General features: G+C 45.7%; 1 protein-coding gene across 10 annotated transcripts in view; it reads right to left on the bottom strand.

Moving 5' to 3' along the window:
• The window catches only part of Mtmr14 (myotubularin related protein 14), a 50,783-nt gene that overhangs the window by 25,203 nt on the left and 3,594 nt on the right, over positions 1-21,986 (bottom strand). For 7 of the 10 annotated variants that reach the window (XM_021260193.2, XM_021260186.2, XM_021260189.2 and 4 more), the window contains exons 2-7: positions 21,337-21,485; positions 10,055-10,163; positions 5,248-5,323; positions 4,851-4,911; positions 2,873-2,995; positions 1,700-1,773 (exon numbers count right to left, since the gene is read on the bottom strand). In XM_021260193.2, the coding sequence (XP_021115852.1) occupies positions 1,700-1,773; positions 2,873-2,995; positions 4,851-4,911; positions 5,248-5,323; positions 10,055-10,163; positions 21,337-21,485 (592 nt within the window). The remainder of the gene's footprint in view (positions 1-1,699; positions 1,774-2,872; positions 2,996-4,850; positions 4,912-5,247; positions 5,324-10,054; positions 10,164-21,336; positions 21,486-21,986) is intronic. The other 3 variants (XM_087216922.1, XM_087216923.1, XM_087216920.1) reach the window with 2 other exon arrangements.

Raw genomic sequence — 21,986 nt, 5'->3', positions numbered from 1 at the left:
GACAGCTGGATTACAGCTTCATGGCAGATGAAGAAAATAACTGGGTCAAACAATGCTAACATCTGGGGAGCCTTGTAACAAGTCACCAAGCTACAGCAGAGAACATGCTGGGCCGCTGTTATGGGGCAGAAGTACTCATACTTCTACCAACACGGAGGTCTACTTGAATCCGAGATACAAGAAAAGCCCCACTGGTCCCCTTCACAGCACAGCCATTCTGTGGGCAGAGTCGTTCAGGCTGAAGTACTGAGGCAGCTCTTGGGAGTTGGAAGCTGGGTCTGAAAACCAGCTGCACAGCTATCCCATGGCTGCTGCACAGATGCCTTCAGGCAGAATCTGTCACAGCACTGCTCTGACACCACCAAACCCACATGCCATCAATGGGCTCTGCATCAGCCTAAGCTGCTTTAGGAAGGAAGAGGCTCCCAAAGCCTTTCTCCATGGACTCACTGAGCTCCTGCGAGGCACAGGTGTGGCACCTTATCCTAAGTAGGTGTCACTACCCTTGTGTTCCCAAGGATGGCACTGGTGCTCAAGGGTTAGGGCTGTTCAAGGACATAGTGTGCTAGGCTGGGAGTTACACCCAGCTCTGCAGGGCCTGAAGTTAAGCTGGCAGAGAAGAACGATGCTCCAGTGGCAGGCACTGCCAGAACAGCCCTCCCCAGGAGCTGGGCCTCAATATTACCAGACTGCCTCTGATGAGCCAGCAATTCCATACAATGCTGTTGGCAGTCGGCCCTTTAGGTTGGCCAAGTGGGTCCAAGACTGAGGACCAAGGTTGAAGGCAGATTCCAGTCCAGGAGATGGGAGGGAGGTTTCAAGGAAGGACACACACTAGCTGTGGCTCATGAAGCCTCACACTGAAGTTCGGGGTCCTCAGCCTCCCTGGCAAACAGGCAAGGAGGGTTACAAACTCGAGAAACACTGCTTTGGTGTCCAATGAGAAAAGCAAGATCCAGCTACAGGGTGCAAATGTGTCTGTGTGCCGGAGACAAATGCAGCTTTGTGGACCAAAGCACTGGGCAACATAGGGAGGCTACTGTACAGTCAGAGGATAGACACAATTATGTGGCCTTCTACTACAGAACAGCCTTGTCAGGGGCAATGGTCTCACAAGCTCAATCACTTCAAGACATGCATGAAAGTCCACACCTTCACAGCCAGTGCTGCATGGACAGGTGCCAAGATGACTAACACTGCTTCCACTTAAACAGCCCTTCACGGACCCAGGTGTGGTGGTGCACGCTTTTACATTCAGCACTCTCGGAGGTGGAGGCAGGAGGGTTGCAAGTTCCAGCCTTTCCTGGCAACTTTGTGACTTAGCAAGACCCTGCCCGTCTCAAAATAGAAAATAAAAAAAGGCTGGGGATGTAGCTCAATGAGAAGGTCCTGGGTTCAATCCCCAGTATCACAAAACAGACAGAGCTACATATGTGCAGGGCACTAGTTTATGCAAGATCTCATCAAACAACAAAACCCTGAGCTAAACCTTCATGTTCTAACTGCCACCTGAGCAAGCCTGAGGCTGGGATAGGGAAGTGACTTGCTCTAGGTTGTGGCTAGTAGGTTCCAGTGCCAGGATTCGATTCTTGGACTGAGTGGAAGCTGTTCCAGGACACTGGCCCTCACGTAGAAGGCTTGCTTGCTGCCTCTGGCACAGCCTAGGAAGCCTGAAACTTGGTAGAAGAGTGCTCCCTACCTGGGTATGGGATGGAGAGGAGAGTGAAGTCGGCATAGCGCTGGGCTTTGTCCACCTTCTCAGAGGAAGTCACACTACGAGACACAAAATGTTATAGCATCTACACACACAGACACATGCTGTCCCCACGTGAGTATTGTCACAACCTAAAATGAAACTTCTGCTAAAATGCTTTTTTTCAGAGTTAAGAATGATCCCCCTTGAGAAATCTAACTTTCTGCCCCAGCTCCAACTTCTCAAGTGAGACAGGTCTCTCCCTCTCATGGTGGCAAGCCTCAACCAGAACTTAAGATTGAAGGAGCACCTCCCTTCAACAGCCAAGGACGCTAGCCCAGAGGGCAAGTGAGGAGAGAGCCAAATAAGGACACAGCCCAAAGAGGGTTTCTGGGGGTGTCCACTCTACTGCCTTCTCTAACAGCTGCTGAGGCCACTTCTAAACCGGGGACACACAGTACTGGGGCTTCCTGACAAGGGTGGAAGAGTGCAGGAACACTCACAATCCCCAGGTAGCTAAGCTCTGACTTCAGCCTCATGGTGTCTTTGCAAAGACAGCCATTTAGGGCAACCAAAGATATTAGAAAGAAGAAAGGGCTGGGGATTTAGCTCAGCAGCACAGCACCTGCCTCATAAGCATGAGGTCCTGAGTTCCATCCCCATACCAAAAAAAAGATCTAAGAAAACATTAAACAAAATTTTGGAAAAAGCTCTTAAAATTTCATTTTCCTAACTTCACGATCCATTTTTTAAAGCTTTGCTCCAGTATATAAAGATTCGGTCCATATATGTATTTTTATGTAACAGCAATCAATGAAGCAAACTTGATACATTGAATATTTCACTCCATTTTAAAAGTGATTTGAATATACAAGGGAGCCAGGGAATAAAATAGAGTATCCAACCAGATGAGGGACTAGAGGACTGGCCAGAGATTCTGGTTCCTTTGGTCACTACCATACAATTTTAGCCAAGTTAGCCTCTTCAGTTTCTTGTCTACAAAAAACAAGGAGCAACACAGCCTGCCCCAAAGGGCTATCTGAAGACACAATAGAAGTGTGTGCAGATAGCTCTGGCATGGAGCCAGTCCATAGGGACTGCTGGGCCCTGCCACCAATCTGCAGGCTGGGAACACTCAGCTTCCTGCTTCGCGGTGGGGATGCCCTGCAGAGTACTTACTTCACGCCAAATTTAACCTTCTTGTTCTCCACCATCAGGTCACATATGTACTTGACCGACAGGTATCGAAGAAGGCGGATGTCATAGCCTCTGACCTTATCGAAAAGGTGCGTGTCACCACTCCTGCAATCAAGAACCAGAGGGAGAAGGTCCAGAGTGTGCCCCATGGGTGTGCGAGTGTTGTTTTGTTGTTGTTCAGGAAGCATGGATGTCTCTGGCAGGAACTGTGTCCACTTCTGAAGGCAGAGGGCACAGGAAAGTGACTTTCTAGGAGATTACCCCATCTTCAGTACACATTTCAAAGGGAAGAATCTGCAGCTGGATCTGGAGAGGGCTTTCTGGCATTGCTTGACATGAAGCCAGAAGATTCAAGATAATCTCAGTGCCAAAAGTATCGAGCTGGAGGCTGACAGAGCCTCTGAGCTTCCACTGGAGTTGATTCCCCCTCCCTGCCTCTCCTCACTGAGGACCACTGCAATTCTTAGACAGATAGGGTTTTTAGAGCTATTTCATCAACTGACTGTGAATTCCCTCTACTTAGCAAACTGGTGATGCAAGGAGAGAGCTAACACTGTTCTAATCCCCAAGCTACCTTCAGATCAGCCATGAAGATACAGGCAGAGTACAAAGAATCAACTGTCACCATCACATTTTCTTTTTTGTTTGTTTGTTTTGGTACCAGGGATCGAACTCGGGTCCTTGAGCTTGCAAGGCAGGCGGCGGAACCACTGAGCTAAATCCCCGGCCCAACCATCACATTTTCTTAATGCCTGCTGCTTTGCTGTTTCTGCAGTCTCCTCACCAAGAACAAAGTGCACTGCAAAAGGTGGCCTGGCTGGGGCATAGGTCACCTGACCTTAGGGGAGGAGCCAGAGCCACGGCTTTCTGGGACAGTGGGTAGAACCTAGGTGAGGCAAGATGCCCCTCCACGTCCCACACCAGTGTGGGCAGCTGACCTCACACAATGCTACTGAGCACTCTGTAGCTGTTCAACATCAGCTGTAGACACTCAAAGGAGTATTTTTCTTTTTTTTTTGGTACTGGGGATTGAACTCAGGACCTTGTGCTTGCGAGGCAGGTGGTGGGACCACTGAGCTAAATCTATGGCCCCAAGGAGCTTTTCTAAAACAGCCTACAAAGGGGTTTTTGGTGGCTTTTGGGATTGAACCCAAAGTTTTCACACTGAGCTACATTTCCAGTCCTTCTTTTATTTACTTGGAGACAGGATCTTGCTAAATCACCCAGATTGGGCTTGAATTTGTGATTGATCCTCCTGCCTCAGTCTCCCATAATGCTAGGATTATAGGTTTGCATGGGCCACACAACTGGCTTATAGTGTTGTTCTTTAAAAGGGGTAGGAAGAGTGTGAACTAGCCCACTGCCTTTTTTTTGGGGGGGGGGGGACCAGGGATCGAACTCAGGACCTTCTGCTTTTGAGGCAGATGGTGAAGCCACTGAGCTAAATGCCCAGCCCCCTACTGCCTCTCTTTAGAGGCTCAAAACACTATTCTGTATCAAGCTCTTTTTTAGACACCAGTCATGCAGCCGTGGGACTTCTCACTGCTACAAGTGTCTTCCGTGTGTCCTCTGAGAGGAAGACGGTCCTCGCCCTCTGCTCCTGCACCAGAGGCCTGCTGTGTGATACCTGTGAGCTGGCACCTGCCACCCTGGATGCACACCTCAAACTTGATGGGCTCTGAAACAAACGCAGACTCATGGGGCCTATCGCGGCCAGTAGACCAGGAGCCAAGCCAAGACTCCTCGAGAAGCTCAAGTGCCTCCGTCCTGGCTACAGGCTGCACAGGGGTGTGACAGGCGGCACTGGGAGGAAGCTCCCGAATGGACTGACCACATTGTTTCAGCTGTGTGGATGAGAGAAAAGACCAGGCCACAAGTGTGGATCAGGATGAAGACAGAGCTAGTGCGAACAAAGTCTTCACCGGCCAGTCAGCCCTGCCCATGGGGACCCAGCACTGACCGAAGAGCACAGTCCTCCTCTGTGATGTCTTCCACATCTGCCCAGGCGTCATCTGCACCCCCTGCCAGAGAAAGCAGCCTATCAGCACTGAGGCTGCCGGCACAGGGCTCCTTCCTGGGCTTCCTCCCCTGTAGCTCAAGGTGCAGGCTGAGCCACCAGCCCCACCCCAGGGACAGCCCTCATCCCAGGGGCAGCCCTCGCAGCTCCTGCCCTCCATGCACCCTGCTTGTCTGGCGCTCTGGTTTCCTCTCAAATGACTTCTGTGGGTCCCCTGTTCCCTGCTGAAAGGATGCCCAGTCTCCATGAGCTTGCTCCCACCCTCTGGCTATGCCACTGTGGGGCTCGTCTCTATGACTGGGCTCTCATTTCATACCCAGAGGGGCTACTCAATATTCACCTGAGAAAAAATAGTTGTAGCCAGAGCGTCCGTACAGCTCCCCCCATCCAGCCAGTGTGGCCGACCTGCAAATATGCTGGGAGACAGACAGCATCCTCAGTCAGGTTTCCGCAGTATGCATGGCTGAAGGACACCGGGGCCTCCTGCCTCCTCTGGGCCAGCAAGTGGGCTCAGGCACGTTCCCCACAGCCAGACTGAAGGATGCCTGAAGCTCAGCCCAGAGTCTCTATTCAAAGAGACTCCCCAGTTAAAGGCACTGGGAAAGATCTGGTGGATGCTACATGTGTGCCATGCCCTGGGGATGGAGTGAAACCCCCCAAATAACTATGCTTAATTTTTTTCCCTCCAGTGCTGGGAATGGAGCCCAGGGCCTTGTGCATGCTAGGAAAGTGCCCTACCACTTAGCTACACCCCCAGCTTCTTGCTTGAATATTCTTTTACTTTTTCCCTCATCACTGAGGGGATCATGTTGTGAACTAGAATTCTAGACACTAGAAAACTGTAAGAACCTCAATATCTAATGTTAAGGCCATACCTTTATTGTGTTTCCGCGCCCCCAGTACCGGGAATTGAATTCAGGACCTTGCGCTTGCCAGACAGGTGCAGCACCAAGGAGCTACATCCCCAGCCCAAGGCCATACCTTTAAAACAATCATATGAGGAGAGCAGCAGGGCTGGGGAGCTCGGCCAAAGGCTAGGAGAACACTCATTACACTACAGTGTGCATAGGCTGTGAGGGGACATTTCAGGCAAGTTCACTTCCAAGTGGGCCACATAATCTGGGGGGGAAAGTGGGTCTCCACTACCTTATGGGACCTCATTCTCTGCTGATGAAGGGAAGGAAGCAACATGTTGCTCAAGAAGAGGGTGGAAACTCCTCGGTCACTTCTGGCTGTCCTTACAGTGGAAGGAGGTGGTGAAGAGGCACCGGCTAAAACCTCATGCTTCGTACTATTCACGTCTGCCTTCCCGAGACTCTTCTTCCTCACCTCTCTCCCCAGAGTCCAGCCTGGCCCACAACTGCTTTACGTAGAGCAGCATCATTCTGCCGAGCATGCACTTATGTGCTGGTCCCTCTACTCAGGGAGGCTGCCCTGGAAACCCTACAGAGAGGCTAGGCTGAATCCCTGTGGTCTCAGCAGGAAGCACTCTGGTGGAGCCACCTAATGTCCTCTGGGTCTAGGAGCATTTTGAAATTCTGATGAGAACTGCCTACTGTTTGCAGAAGAACATGTGCACACCACAGTGTGCCTACACTCCAGGGTTCCTGGACAATCCCAGGCCCATCCGGGTCCCTGCCGAGCCCTGTTAGGAACCCTGGCTTTAAGGGACAGCCCTGGAGGGAAAAAGCCAACCCTAGACTGAGAACCTCAAACCCTGCCTGCTAAGGGAGGTCTGATTCCCGACAGCCCTCAACTCATACACCTTCTGGGGCACGTTCCCACACAGCTCAGCCATGGCACTAGCCTTGCTGTCCCTCACATGCAGCTGTGAGATCTTTTCCACAGCAGACACACAGCCTCTTTTTGGCTACTGAAGTTATTTTCTGTCCCCCCAATCCACCCCAGTACTAGGGATTGAACACATGGCCTTTGCACTGAGTTGCATCCCCAGCCCTTTTTGAGTCAAAGTCTCACTAAATTGCTCAGTTGGCTAGCCTGGGCTCAAAGAGTGCTGGGACTACAGATGCATGTCATCATGCCCAGCTGGCTATTGAACTTTGAGACCCTCTTCTTGCTCCTTATTCTTTTCCCAAGCCCCTATTGTCCTTGTCCTTTTGGAAGTTGAGTCAGCCAGCCCTGGGTCCAGCAGGACTCATTTACAGTCAGATGGAAAAGAACAAAGGGCTTGGTCAATTCCCCAAGGTATTGAGCTTGTCAGGAAGGCAGAAGGCTCATCCCACAGTGGTCTTTGTTTTTTGAGACAGGGTCTTACTTTGTAGTCCAGCCTGGCCTTGATCTTGCTGTTTCCCCGGCTGGCCTTGAACTCATGATTCTCCAGTCTCAGCCTCCCAAGTCTTGGGATTACAGGCATGAGCTACCACATACAGCTCAGAGTCTTAATTCTTTTTTTTTGGTACCGGGGATCAAACTCACAACCTTGTGTTTGCAAGGCAGGTATAGCGTCACTGAGCTAAATCCCCGGCCCCTGAAAGTCTTAATTATTATTATTATTATTTTTTTGTGGTACTGGGGAATCAAGTGATGCTGGTAATGACACTCCCTGAATAGGTACAGGTGGCTCCTGAGACACATCTGAGGACCAGGTTCCCTAGCTCCAGCAGAAGCCACGTTCTCACCCATTCTAAACTCTCTGAGTGCCTTCCCCAGGACTTGAGCTCCAGGGGCTGTCCTGTCCACCTGTCTCCCCAGAAGCCGACCTGGTGAGCACAGCAGCTGCACCCAGATTAGCGTCTCCAGCTGAACACACACTTACACACTAGGCAGTCAGCTCGGGGGCCTGGGAGGACTGCCTCGAGGAAAGGCTGCTGCCCCAGAAACACAAGGCAGAGACAGGAAGCACATGGTGGTGTATTTCCTAGCAACTGCTGTGGACACAGGTACCATGTGAGTGTCAGTGCTGCCATCCTGGGGAAAGCTAAGAGGTGTGAAACGGTACTACACCACCTGGTGTGAGGTGGAAAAAAGCTGAATTAATGACAAAGCCCCTGTGAACATTTGAAAACATAACAACCTCCTCAGGCTAAGCCTCTGTAGCAATTTAGGGCCATTCCTCTGCAATCTGCTGGTCCAGGCCCACCTAAGACTTAAATGCTGAGTCTGCCCTAGAGCTCTCAGCTAGACTGAGTCACAGGAATCTGGAGTTGTCTGGTGTGGCAGTTTTCCAAGTGAGCTGTCCACGTTTCTTATGTTCCACAGAAACAGGAGAAACACTGCACAGGACAAAGAAGCTGCTACAGGACTTCTCAGAGCCTGAACTCTGTTCACAGATCTGGGTGGGCTTTAAAAAAGGTCAATGAAAATTAGGAAAAGGTTAGGATGCAGTGTTTCTTTCTTTTCCTTCTTTTTCTTTTTTCTGGTGGTATTGGGGATTGGACCCAGGTCCTTCACACTGAGGTACATCCACAGCCCTTTTTATTTTTCATTTTGAGACAGAGTCTTGCTAAGACACTTATGTCTAGATGTTCCCCTAAAGACTAATGCATTCATAGGTGGGGCTTGTTCAGAGCTGGCTGAATCTAGGGTGTATGATGTTGGGATTGAATCCATGGTGCAATGCTAGAATCAAGGGGACTAGGATTAAGGGTGTGAGTGCTGCCCGCTCTAAGTAGCCTGGATAAGATATAAGGGATAGAAAGAACTGTGGTCGACTCTTGCTTGCTCTACCTTCTGCCCTCATGAACTATTTCTCCTCTGCTATGCCTGTCTATTGTGCCACCCAGCCTTGGAGCCAGCTGACTATAGACTGAAACTTCTACTAACTGTGAGCTAAATAAACCTTTCTCCATTTAACTCATGAGTATCAAGTATTTTGTCTCAGCAATGAGAGAAAAGTAACATGGACACTAAGTTGTCCAGGTGGGGCTTGAACTTGTGATCCTCCTGCCTCAGCCCCCATGCCATGCCAGTATTTCTCATTCTTACATGACAGGGAATGCTTTCCACAGCCTATTATCACATTGCTCTCCTGTGGACATGCTCTGGGAAACACAGGTGGTCCATCTTCTGCTCTCATTGCACCCTCTTCTCCAGCCATGGAAGCCTCCTGGCTCTCTTTCCTGCATACCCCATGCTTTCTCTGATGCTGTATTACCTGCTGGCAGCATCCTGCCCACCCTCAACATGGGCCTGGCCATGTCACACTCCCTGGAGGCCACCAGTTTGCTGGGCTATACCACTGCCCTCTTTCCTGAGCTCTCCTGATACTATCTGCCCCATGCAACTCTCAACTGCAGTATCATGCTGGAGATGGGTTCAAACCACTGGTGTTGTGTGTAAAGTAAACTTGGGGAAATTATTCAACCACTGTGAGCCTTTGCTTCATTTTGTGTAAGGCAAAACATACTCCTTACACCAAACAATAGCAAGACAAGCAAAATGAGGCCATGTTAGGGAGCAATTAACAGCAGCCACTAGAAGAACAAAAGCTCTGTGCAGGGAAGAAGTGTCTGTCTTATATGCTGACATATCTCATGGTCTGAAAGGCATCTACACAGATTACACACTCAATAAACACTAGATTCACCAGGTGTGGTGGCACACACCTATAATCCTAGCACTTGGGAGTCTGAGGCAGGAGGATCACTGTGAGTTTGAGGCCAGCTTAGGCTACATAGTGAGTTCAAGGCCAGCCTGAACTACATAGCAAAACCCTGTCTCAAAAATACCACCCCCTAGGGGTCAGGGATTTAGCTCAGTGGTTTCGCTGCCTGCTGCGCAAGCGCAAGGACCCGAGTTCATCCCCGGTACCAAAAAACCCACCCCCAATAACACTCAGTTACACATATGATCAAAAGAATAAACATGAGTATAATGTCTCACTTGATTCAATCTACTCTGTAATGTTATTCTTCCCATCTGACAGAAGAGGAAACTGAAACCTTGTGCAAGAAGGAAGTACCAGAGCCACTTCCAGAACACAGGGCATGGTACTCTCCTACCAATATCCCTTCTCTGCCTGAAACCATCCTCGAATCTAAAGTAGTGTGTTTCTCTAGCCTACTTCCCATAACACCAGGTCCCAGGGAGCCCCCAACCTTAGGCTGGCAGAGAGAAACAACTTATACTTTGCAGGGGTCAGTTACCCAGAAGACAGCCTTGGTGCACAAGACTTGGAGGAGCCTTACCTTGCCTTTGAACAAGATCACTGGGCAGACAAATCGTCCTCTGCACCTGGCCATCTTGCTGCGGTTGATGAGGTCCTGCAGCCTGCTCACCTGCACGGTGCTCTGAAACCTAACACACAGGAGAAGCAGGTCAGTCCGGCTTCTTGGGGGCACTCTGGGCATGTGTCTCTGTTCACAGAGCCCCACGCCAGGGCTGTGCCCCACGCCAGGGCTGTGCACAGTGGGAAAGATGCTCATCAGACAGGCAATAAATGCTGTGACTCCTAAATTTTCAACCACTGATACTAGGTGTCTCAGGAACATTAAAAATGTTAATTATAGGAATCAAAATCTAAGTCACTCTGATTTTAGAGCCTTTACAATGAAAAAAAGGAAGCTAAACGAAAGACAGTGTATGTAAAAGACAGAAATACACAGGAAAACTGGATGTTGAGTGTTCAGGAGCTTATTCCCAGAGTAAGACCTGGTGCCATGGGCACCCTTGGGAAATCATGGGGCCATTTTTGTGATCTTAATTTAGGGAGTGGGATGAGATGAAAGCTCCTGATCTACACAGCTCTAAGACATCCCAACCATCCGTAACAGCCCTATGGGGCCAGGTGTGCCAGGGCAAAAGAGGCAAAAGAGTAGCTGCCCATGACATCCAGAGGTGAACACACTGGGTTGAGTGAAGAGCACCTCAAACATGAAAGAGGCAGGTTTAGAAATAAGCTGCACCACATCACACGCACAGCAGTGCACAGCTCCCCAAACCTGGGTCTGCTCATAGACTCTCTACCAACCCTTAGCATCCTCGAGCCCCTGGTCAGAGCTGCCACAAGCACCAGAACTGAGAGACAGGAAAGCTGGGGGAGGCTGCCTGGCCATGCAGGCAAGAATGCAGAAGGGAGGTAGACACTACACTTCCTCCTCAGAGAGCCAAAGAACAGCAGATGTCCCACCCCTCCTAGGGACCCTCCCACTGTGACTCCTCATGGACACATGCCCCCAAAGCTGCTCCAGGAGTTAAGCCAGCGACTCCCACACATCTGGGAGTCTTTGCACTGAGCTACATCCTCAGCCCTCATCCCCTTTTAAAAATTTTTCCCCAATATTTTTAAATTTTTGAGCCAGGGTCTTCCTAAGTTGCTAAATTGCCCAAGCTAAGCTTGAACTTGTGATCTTCCTGCCTCAACCTTCCAGAGTGCTAGGAATATAGGTGTGTGCCATCAAGCCTGGCTAATTTTTTTCTTTGTTGAAGGAAGAAGAATGGCAAACTTGAAGAGTCTTCTCAAACCAGCCACTGCTAAGAACCGAGATTTCCCCCACCACTACACTCCCACTCCATTTCTCCTCAGAGTTAAAAGGCACCTCAGCCAGGTAGAGAGGCTCATACCTGTAGTCTCAGCACTCGGGAGGCTGAGGCAGGAGGATTGTCATGAGTTTAAGGTCAGCTTGAACTTACATAGTGAGATCCTGTCACATATCAAAAACTAAAACTAGGGCCGGGGATTTAGCTCAGTGGTTTCACCGCCTGCTGTGCAACCGCAAGGACCCGAGTTCAATCCCCAGTACCAAAAAAAAACACCAAAAAAACCTAAAAATAAATAAATGAATACAAAGAACTTGGGATGTAGCTAAGTTCAATCTCCATCCCAGACTGAGTCCATCCATTCAGCAAACTCTCCTTAAAACGAAGGTGTCAATGGGGATGGTGGTGCACACCTGTTATTCCAGCACTGGGGAGGCTGGGGCAGGAAGATCTCAAATTCAGTGCCAACCTGGGCTACATATCGAGTTCAAGGCCAGCTGGACTACATAGTGAGCCCGTCTCAAAATAAAAAAACAAACAACCCCAGTGTCAAGAGCACACCAGCATGTCCCTCCAGTCTCGAGAGCTGAGCTGTCTTCTGTAAAGCCACACCTGCTCTTCTTAGGCCAGGTAGTGGTCTATGCGCCTGGTTCCCCTACTCAAAGAACTAATTCAGTTTCTGTTCTCTCACTAGTTTGTTTGTCCTATTTCTTGTCCTTGGGATCTTTTTATTGCAGTACTAAGCAGTGAGCTGTGTCTGCATATGACACTCGTATTTGAATGAAATGTGTAAGCTGACATATTTATGTCTGCAAGATATGCACTGAAATTTTTGGCAGGATGTCATCAGGTGGTGATTTTCTTTTGATTTTTATTGAATTACCTGACCAGACTTTATTTTTCATGAATATAACTTATGCATAAAAACAATTTTCAAATAAAGAAAATATTGCTGTATAACTCCCAATGGGAAGATTACCAACACCAACACCATGGTTCCCAAACTAGGTTGGTTGTTCCACATACAAGCCACCAAACTTCCTGAGACACATGTTACTGCTGTTATTATAAATATGTAACTGATACTGGGCACAAAGCATGTGGCTTATGCCCACATTATCTCTCAGTCATCATTAGCCCATTTCATAGGTGAAGCGAAGTTTACTAAAATGCAATCACTGGATGGTGAAGCGGTAAGCAGCAGAGAAAGAGCCTCTCTGAGATTTGGTGTCCTGACCCTGGAATACAGGAATGCGAGGAGGAGGAGGGAAGTGGGTCCCCGGGACCCAGGAAGGACTGAAGTCTACAGGTGAGAGAGACTTTCATAAAGAGGAGGGAGTTACCAAGCATCGCTCTCTCCCAGAGCCTGGACTCTCTGAGAGGGAATGGTGGGCCAAAACTGCAGATGAACAGTGACTACTGATGACCCCAGAGGCCTCCACAGAGAAGCGCACCAGTGGAACTGAGCAGTGGATGAACCGGACTGCAGCACCTGAGTTATCCAGGTTCAGACCTCACCCAGGAAAGGGTGATTGGCTGGTAGCCATCTTGGAGAGGGGCTAACTGATCTCTGAACTCAGAACAGCTGCAGGTGAACTCCTTCTAGTGGCTTCAGGTGCACAGTGTCAGGGAGCAGAGTTCAAGTCAGCAGCAGACACATACATAGTTGTAGGCTCAAGGAATATGGTTCCAGTCTAATGCCAGAAACTAGCCTGAACTAAAGGGGCAGGTTGGCTGAGATTATCCACTACCCCACTGTGAAGCTGCAGCTAGCTTGCTGGGATTAATCAATTTGGCCCTGGACTCTGTTTGCCCACAATGCTTATCAGGGATAACAGAGACACACCTTGAATTGGACATTTTTGGTTTTCTAAAATCTTTTTTGTTTTTCCTTGCCTTTTCCCTCTCCTTTCTAGTTCTTGTTTTGTTTTGTTTTCTCGATTGTTTGAACACACTTTCTAGTTTTTTGTTGTTGGTGATCTGTTCTGTTCTTGTTTTTTTTTTTTCCTTCTGTTTCCTGTCTGCTCCACCTGTTTCCTAAAGTCTGTCTTCCAGCCTTGCTTCTGATCTCTTCCTCTTCTTCTATTTCTGTTTTTTTAAATCCCCCTAACTCCTTTTAAATCTTCTCCCCTAAGGGTAAAAATGCCATATTAAGGGCTACAATTTGTCATTTACTAGGCTGTATTTGATGCTATTGTTGTTGTTGATTACACTACTACTTTAGCCAAGGTAACAAAATTGTGCTAATCAGTGGTAGATCAAGACTGAGATTGCCTAGAGGTCTTAAAAAAGAAAAAAAACAAACCTATAGGCCAGTGCCAAAGAACTGGCAGTTGGGCCAAGTAGAGAGAAACTTCACATCTCCAATAAATTGAAGAGGTAGGATCCTGCAACAGACTCGAAAACCAAAAGCTAGCTACATCTGGAAGATGCTTCTGAGAAGTGATATCCTAAAGATTCTGAATACTGGCAATAAAGCTACTTCCCATAAGCAATTTACAAGCATCAACTCAAGAATCAAAATAAAAAAGAAAATGAGAAGGCACTTAAACAAGATGCAACCCCTCACAGACTTTTAGCTCACCAACCGCAAACCTTAAGGGCAATTAAGTGGAACAACCCAAAAGCCACCCACCTGAACTCTCTGAAGTGGTAATAGCAGAAGTAGCAAAGCATATGAACGAAGTTCTACAAAAAAATCAAAGCAGAAATGATTTTCCAGATAACTACAGAGATGGTGACCAGAAAAATAGATACAAAAAATAGAGGAGCTCAGGAATATGATGGAAACCATGAGCAGCCAGCATAGGAAAGAAATGGAATCCATGAAACAGATTCAAACAGATATCCAGGAGATTAAAAACTCCACTGAAAGTATACACAGAAGAATGATCCAATATGAGAACAGAATATCAGATATAGAAGACAGGATTACAGTTAGCGATCAAGAAGAGAAATTTCTTAAAAATAGCAAGGGACCATAAGAAATCAACTCAGCAGCTGCTAGATGATGCAAAGAAGAATAACATAAGACTGAGTTGAGTCAGTGCAAAAGCAGGAGATAGTGCAAATGACACAAAAAACCTATTCTCTAAAGTAATGGGAGAAAAATTCCCGAACAGGGAAAAAGAATTTGACATATAAATAAGTGAGGCATACAGGACTTCAATTAGCCATGATCAAAAAAATTTTCCCCAATGCATGTAATAGTAAAGATTCCAGAAATTCAACACTAGGACAGAATATTAAAAGCTGTTAGAGAAGAAACAAATCACCTATAAAGGAAAGCCCATCAAACTCTCAGCAGACTTCTCAATGCAAACTCTCAAGTCAAGGAGAGCTTGGAGTGAAATATTTCAAGCATAAAAGGAAAACAGCCTCCAATTCAGATTGATGTACCCTGCAAAACTATCCTTCAAAATTGATGGTGAAATAATATACTTTCATCACAAAGAACACTTGAAGAAACTCATGACCACCAAACCAGCACTCCAAAGTGTTCTAAAGGATATTCTAGAAAGAGACAGTAAGGATTACAACTCCATGAACCCCAACAGAATGAATCTACCAGGCAAGGCAAGAAATAAAACAGAAAAGGAAAGAAGGAAGCCAACAGCAGGAAAATAACATGACAGAGATAAGAAAATACACACCAGTTATAACCATCAATGTTACTGGTCTCAATTCACCAATCAAAGAAACAGACTGGAAGAATGGATCAAGAAACAAGATCCAACAATATGCTGAATACAGGAAACACATTTATTTTTTTTTGGTACTAGAGATTGAACTTGGGTCCTTGGGCTTGCGCAGCAGGTGGCGAAACCACTGAACTAAATCCCCGGCCCAGACAAAGTGTATTTCAAGCCAAGACTGATTAAGAGAGACAAAGAAGGTCACTACATCCTGGTAAAGGGAACAATCCAAGAGGAAGATATAACAATCCTAAATATATATGCACCAAATAGCAGTACACCTAACTATACAAAACAAATATTAACAGACATGAAAAATCAGAGACATGAAATATCATAGAAGCACTACTATAGTTGTAGTGAGGGACCTCAGTATCCCACTGTCACAAACAGATCAACTAGACCAAAAAATTAACAACGGGGCTGGGGATTTAGCTCAGTGGTTACACTGCCTGCCCCACAAGTGCAAGGACCCAAGTTCAATCCCTGGTACCAAAAAAAAAATCAACAATGAAATAGAGTTGAACCAAACTTTTGTTGTTGTTGTTGCTGTTGTTTTGGTACCGGGATCGAACCCGGGTTCTTGCGCTTGTGCAGCAGGTGGCAAAATCACTGAGCTAAATCCCTGGCCCTGAACCAAACTTTTGAACAAATGGACTTAGTAGATGTCTACAGAGTGCTCCACCCCACAACATCAGAATACACATTCTTCTCAGCTGCGCATGGAACTTTCCCCAAAAGAGACCATATACTAGCTCATAGAACATGCTTAAGTAGGGCCCGGTATGTAGCTCAGTGGCACTGTGCCTGCCTTGAAAGCCCAAGGTCCTGAGTTCAATCCCTGGTACCAAAAAGAAAAGAACATGCTTAAGTAAATGCACAGGAATTGAAATAATCCCATGCATATTATCAGACCAAAGTGCAATGAAACTGGAAATAAATGGCACAAGAAACTACAAGAACTTCATCAACACATGAAAATTAAATAACACCCTCTTAAACAGCCATTGTGTCACAGATGAAATTAAAGAAATCAGACAATTTCTACAATTGAATGATAATGACAATACAACATACCGGAACTTATGGGAAGAAATGAAAGCAGTCCTACAAGGGAAATTTATAGCAGTGAATTCCCATATTTGGAAAACAGAGTGGGCTCAACCTAATGTTGAACCTCAAGCTTCTAGAAAAGCAAGAGCAAGTCAACCTCGAAGCTCATACAAAGAAGGAAATTATAAAAATCAGCAGAAACTAACGCAATGGAGACTAAGAAAATACAAAGACTCGATGAGTTGAAGAGTTGGTTCTTTGAAAGAATAAACAAAATTGACAAACCCTTAGCCAACCTTATCAGAAAAAGGAAAGAAAAGGCCCAAATCCATGCAATTAGGAATGAAGAGGGTGAAATCACAACAGATCCTACAGAGATCCAGAAGATCAATACCTACTTCGAGAACCTGAATTCTAGTAAGATGGAAAACACAGAAGAAATGGACAGGTTCCTAGATACATATGAATTACCAACACTGAATCAAGAAGATATAGAAATTCTAAATAAACCAGTATCAGTCAATGAAATTGAATATGTAATTCAAAAATTAACAACAAAGAAAAGCCCTAGCCCTGATGGATTTACTGCTGAATTCTACAAGAAATTTACAGAAGACCTAATATTGCTACTCCTCATACTTTTTAATGAAATTGAAAGGGAAGCAATGCTCCCAAATTCATTCCTGAAAGCCAAAACCAGAGAAGGAGCCAACCAAAAAGGAGAATTACAAGCCAATCTCCCCAATGAACATAGATGAAAAATTCTCAATAAGATACTGGCAAACAGAATGCCTCAAATCAAGACGGTTATACACTATGACCAAGTTGGATTCATCCCAGGGATGCAGGGATGATTCTACATATGCAAATCAATAAATGTAATACACTATTATTAACAGAGCCAAGGGCAAAAACTGTATGATTCTCTCAACAGATGCAGAAAAACTGTTTGACAAGGTCAAACATTCATTCATGATAAAAACTACAGAAAATTGGTATAGACAGTCTTTACCTCAATCTGATAAAAGCCATCTGCAACAAACCAACAGCCAACATCATACTAAATGGACAAAAACTGAAAGCTTTCATTCTAAAATCAGGAACAAGACAAGGATGTCTACTTGTTCAGTATAGTTCTAAAAACACTAGCCAGAGCAATTAGACAAGAGAAAGAAATAAAAGGAATAAGGATAGGAAAGGAAGAAGTTAAATTATCATTATTTGCAGATGACATGATACTCCACATAGAAGACCCCAAAAACTCCACCAAAAGAGTTTTAGATTTGATAACCAAATTCAGTGGTGTGCTGGATACAAAGTCAACACTCAAAAGTCAACAGCCTTCCTGTACACGAATAACAGACTCACAGTGAGAGAAATTAGAGAAACAATACCTTTCACAATAGCATCCAAAAAAAAAAAAATGCCTAGAAATCAACCTAATGAAGGAAATAAAAGACCTCTATATTGAAAACTACTGTACTCTGACAAAGGAGATTGAAGTAGATATTAGAAAATGGAAAGATACCCCTTGTTCTTAGATAGGAAGAACTAATATAGTGAAAATGGCCATACTTCCAAAATTGTTATTACAGATTCAATGCAATCACAATCAAAATCCCAAAACTGATGGGCCAGGGATTTAGCTCAGTGGTGCTACCGCCTGCCTCACAAGTGCAAGGTCCTGAGTTCGATCTTTGATACCAAGAAAAAAGAAAAAAAGAGAAAAATCCCAAAAGTGTATCTCACAAAATTAGAAAAAGCAGGGCCAGGGATTTAGCTCAGTGGTTCCGCCACCTGCCTTGCAAGTGGGAAGTCCCAAGTTCGATCCCTGGTACCAAAAAAAAAAAAAGAAGAAAAATCAATCCTAAAGTTCATTTGGAACCAAAAGAGACCTAGAATAGCAAAGGCAATTCTGGGCAACAAAGGCAAAACGGGGTATCACAATCCCTGACTTTAAATTACACTACAAAGCTATTGTGATAAAAACAGCATGGTACTGGCAAAAGAATAGACCTGAGGATCAATGGAACAGACTAGAGATGCAGAAACAACTCCAGACATATTCAATCACCTTATCTTTGACAAAGGAGCCAAACACCTTCACTTGAAAAAAGATAGCCTCTTTTAACACATTGTGCTGGAAACACTGGCTTTCCACATGCTGAAGACTGAAACTAGACCCGTATCTTTCACGATGCACTAACCCAAAATCAAAATGGATTAAAGATCTAAATATTAAAACAGAAACACTAGCGCTCGCTTTGGCAGCACATATACTAAAACAGAAACACTAAATCTGCTGGAAGACAGAACAGGTAGAACATTTGGGGACACAGGAGTAGGCAAAGTCTTCATAAACAAAACCCAGACTGCACCAGAAATACTACAAAGAGTGAACAACTGTGACCTCATCTTTTTAAAAAGCTTTTGCACAGCAGAGAAACCACCAACAGAGTGAAGAAACAGCAGAGAGTGAGAAAAAATTCTTACCAGCTATTCTGATAAAGGACTATTATCTAGAATACATAAAGAACTCAAAAACATCAAACCCCCCAAATTTAAAGACTCAATGTAAAAATGGGCATCTGAAATGAAAAGACTCTTTTCAGATGAAGAATTAGAAACGGCAAATAAGTATATGAAAAAATGTTCAACATCACTGGTCATTTGAGGGATGCAAATTAAAACAATGGTGAGATTCCACTTCACTCCAGAAAGAATGGCTGTTATCAAGAAATCAACCAACAACAAATGCTGGTAGGGGGATGGGGAAAAAGGAAAGAATTAAGAGCATCATACTACAGTAATATATGCACACCCATGTTTCTAGTAGCACAGTTTGTAATAGCTAAATCTTGGAAACAGCCCAAATGCCCACCAACTGATGAGTGGATAAAGAAGATGTGTGGATTTTTTTAATACAATGGAGTACTACTCTCTCATAAAGAGGGATGAGCTTCAGGCATTTTATAGCTAAACGGATGGACCTTGAGACCACCATATTCTTAAGTGAAATAAATCAGACACACATGCTTAAATACTGCATTGTTTCTTTGGTGTGAAAAACTGAAAGTGGAAATAAGGACTGAAATGTATAATGGATGCTGGGAAATGGAAAGAAAATGTTCCAATGGAAAGGAGGGCAAGGGAGGAGGGAGGGAGAAAGTAAGGAAGGGACAAGAAAAAAAGTGAAAATAGAAAAAAATGGAAACAAAGCTTTTGTACATAGGGAGGGGAGGGGGTTGAGGGGAGGAATGGAAAAAAACAAATTTTTTTTTTTTTTGGTACCGGGGATCGAACTTGGGACCTTACGCTTGCGAGGCAGGCGCTGGAAACACTGAGCTAAATCCCCAGCCCAAAAAAACAAAATTAAAAAAAAATAAGTAAAATAAAATGCAATCCCTAAGCCCAAGGCCACAGACCAGGCACACAGGGGGCTGCACCCCTAAGCCCTAGCACGCAGCCAGTGCACCCAAGTTTTAATCACTTCCCAGCACCTTCCATGTGCATTCCCTAATGCTGCCTCGGTTCCACTGGTCTCTGTTACCCATAAGACATAAGGGTATTGATTTCACCTATCTGGCTTCTCACTAGGTTCCTAGGATCTGCTGTCCAATGGCAGTTCAATGAGCACTAGCAAATCCCATCCCCGCCGCTCAGGCGTCTATTACAGTGGGTTACACTGGGGAAGTTAGTTGACAAAACCACACCTCTTCCTAAATTCAGTTCTACCAACATAAGCTCAGTTTTGTTAGTGTCACTGTAATGTGTAAGTCAATTACACAAAGCAGTTGAGGCTGGTGGCGCAAGCCTGAAATCTCAGCACTCTGGGAGGCTGAGACAGGAAGATCATAGGTTTGAGCCCAGACTGGGCAACTTAGTGACTTAGCAAGACACTGTCTCAAAATAAAAAAGGCTAAGGATGTAGTTCACTGCAAAGGCCCTGAGTTCAATCTCTAGCCCTGGGGGAAAAAAGAAAAGAAAAAAAAAGCAGCAGCAATCAATTCTATTTCTTCACCTTTAAAACACCCAAACTCTCTTCCCTTCAACAGACAGTGCCCACTCAAAATCACTCCACTACTACCTCATAGCCTGGCAAGGGTGAACTCCTGTGACTCCTCCCGGGTGAAGGGTGCTGCATGGTGGCCTTGGTCTGGAAGGTGAGCAAGGTGAGGATGAGAAGGAAAGGGTGACAGGTGAGAAGAGCAGGTGGGGATTCTGGCTTTTCACCCCATCTGCTTATTGCCACAGGGATCTACAGCACAGGCAAACTGCTTCATGGGCTTAAATTTCTAGCGGGGAGGTTGCAGGATGGGAAAAAGCAGGTGTAGGAAACCCCAACACCTGCCACACAGAAGGCAATCAACAAACACTAGTTTCCTTCTTTTTAAGGGCTACAGCGAATCAGAACCTGACTGTTTCCTTAGTGATAAGCTTCTGTGTGGATGTGTTGTTTCTAGTGTGCATTGGGATCACCTGAGAGCTGGGTAGAAGACACTGAATCCTGGCCTACCTCAGATGTACTGAATCAGATTCTGCATTGTAACAAGATTCCCTGGTGATTCACCAAAAGTCAAAACAGAGAGCTGGGCAGCAAATGCCTTCCTAACACCCAACTCACGGGACCAAGATCACATGGTAAAGGTGATGGCAGGTCCAATACTCCCTCTCAAAATTGAAGTAAGTAGGGGAAGACACTCTAAGAGCAAACCTAGAGCCGCAATACTGTGATTGGTCATTTTTGTCAAAATGTGATCATTTACCGACTGCCTATGGCCACCTCTTTTAACTAGGAGCTTCCTTTCTGCTCTGATATGGACTGTTACCCACACACACAGCACTCAGCCCTGGTAGGCTCTCAGTCTTAAAAAAAAAAAAAAAAAAGGACAATGGGCCGGGGATTTAGCTCAGTGGTTTCACCACCTGCTCCATAAGAGCAAGGACCCGAGTTTGATCCCCGGTACCAAAAAAAAAGACAATGAAGTTGTTCAGGGAGGTGAAATATGATGTCAGCTGTCACAGGGCAATGAGCTCTACAGAAATCCTGGGCTGTTACTTCCAACTAACCCCTCATTCTATGCCATGACACACTGCCGATCTAGCTTATTAAACCCTGAGGTAAATAAAAAATGCCACTGAGTCCTGAAACCCTGAGGTAAATAAAGATGCCAGTGAGTCCTTAACACTTGTGAAAAGTGAGATTGCTCTGCCCAGACAGGCACAGATCACAGGATGCTCACGTGTCCTTCTCCTTTTCAGAACTCTCGTATTCCAGGAACACGATGTGTCGGGGGTAGTGGCCACAGATATCCCCATTCACATTCGGAATCACGCTGAAACAGTAGTCTCGGCCAAACAGCTCCAGACATCTCTTCTCGATGCGCTCAACCTTTTTTGGGGGGGTGGGGGGGACGACACATGAACCATGTAAGATTTTGAGATTCCAAATGTAAGAATTAAGCAGCCCATGACTTAAGAGAGATCACCGGGAAGACATGCACCTGTGTGGTTATTATTATTTGATGCTGGGAAGAGACATGACTGCCCACAGCATCCCCAGGTGCAGTAACCCACACGTCGTATGCTTCAGGAAGGACCTTGAACCCCAACATTGCATGTGAAACTGTGGTCAGCATTTAAGAGGATTACAGCTTTCATTAGCTTCACATGAACCCACAACTAATATATAAGAACTCTTGGTCTAGGTTACTGTACCTGGCACTAATCCGTCTGCCCTTGGTGACAGTTTCTTCCCTATCCTCTAGCTCCAGACTAGTACCTTAAAGCTCTACTCAGTGGAATCATTATTAAAAGGTGCACAGAGAGCTGTTTACTTATACACTACTTGCTTATAAAATAGAAGGTACAGGGCCAGGGATTTAGCTCAGTG

Source organism: Heterocephalus glaber, unplaced genomic scaffold, assembly GCF_053883595.1.
Source record: "Heterocephalus glaber isolate CG9 unplaced genomic scaffold, H.glaber_assembly_v1.0 deba00000122, whole genome shotgun sequence".
Classification (NCBI taxonomy): Eukaryota; Metazoa; Chordata; class Mammalia; order Rodentia; family Bathyergidae; genus Heterocephalus; species Heterocephalus glaber.
The sequence above is the reverse complement of the archived record's forward strand: the minus strand, read 5'-3'. Positions and strand labels throughout refer to the sequence as shown.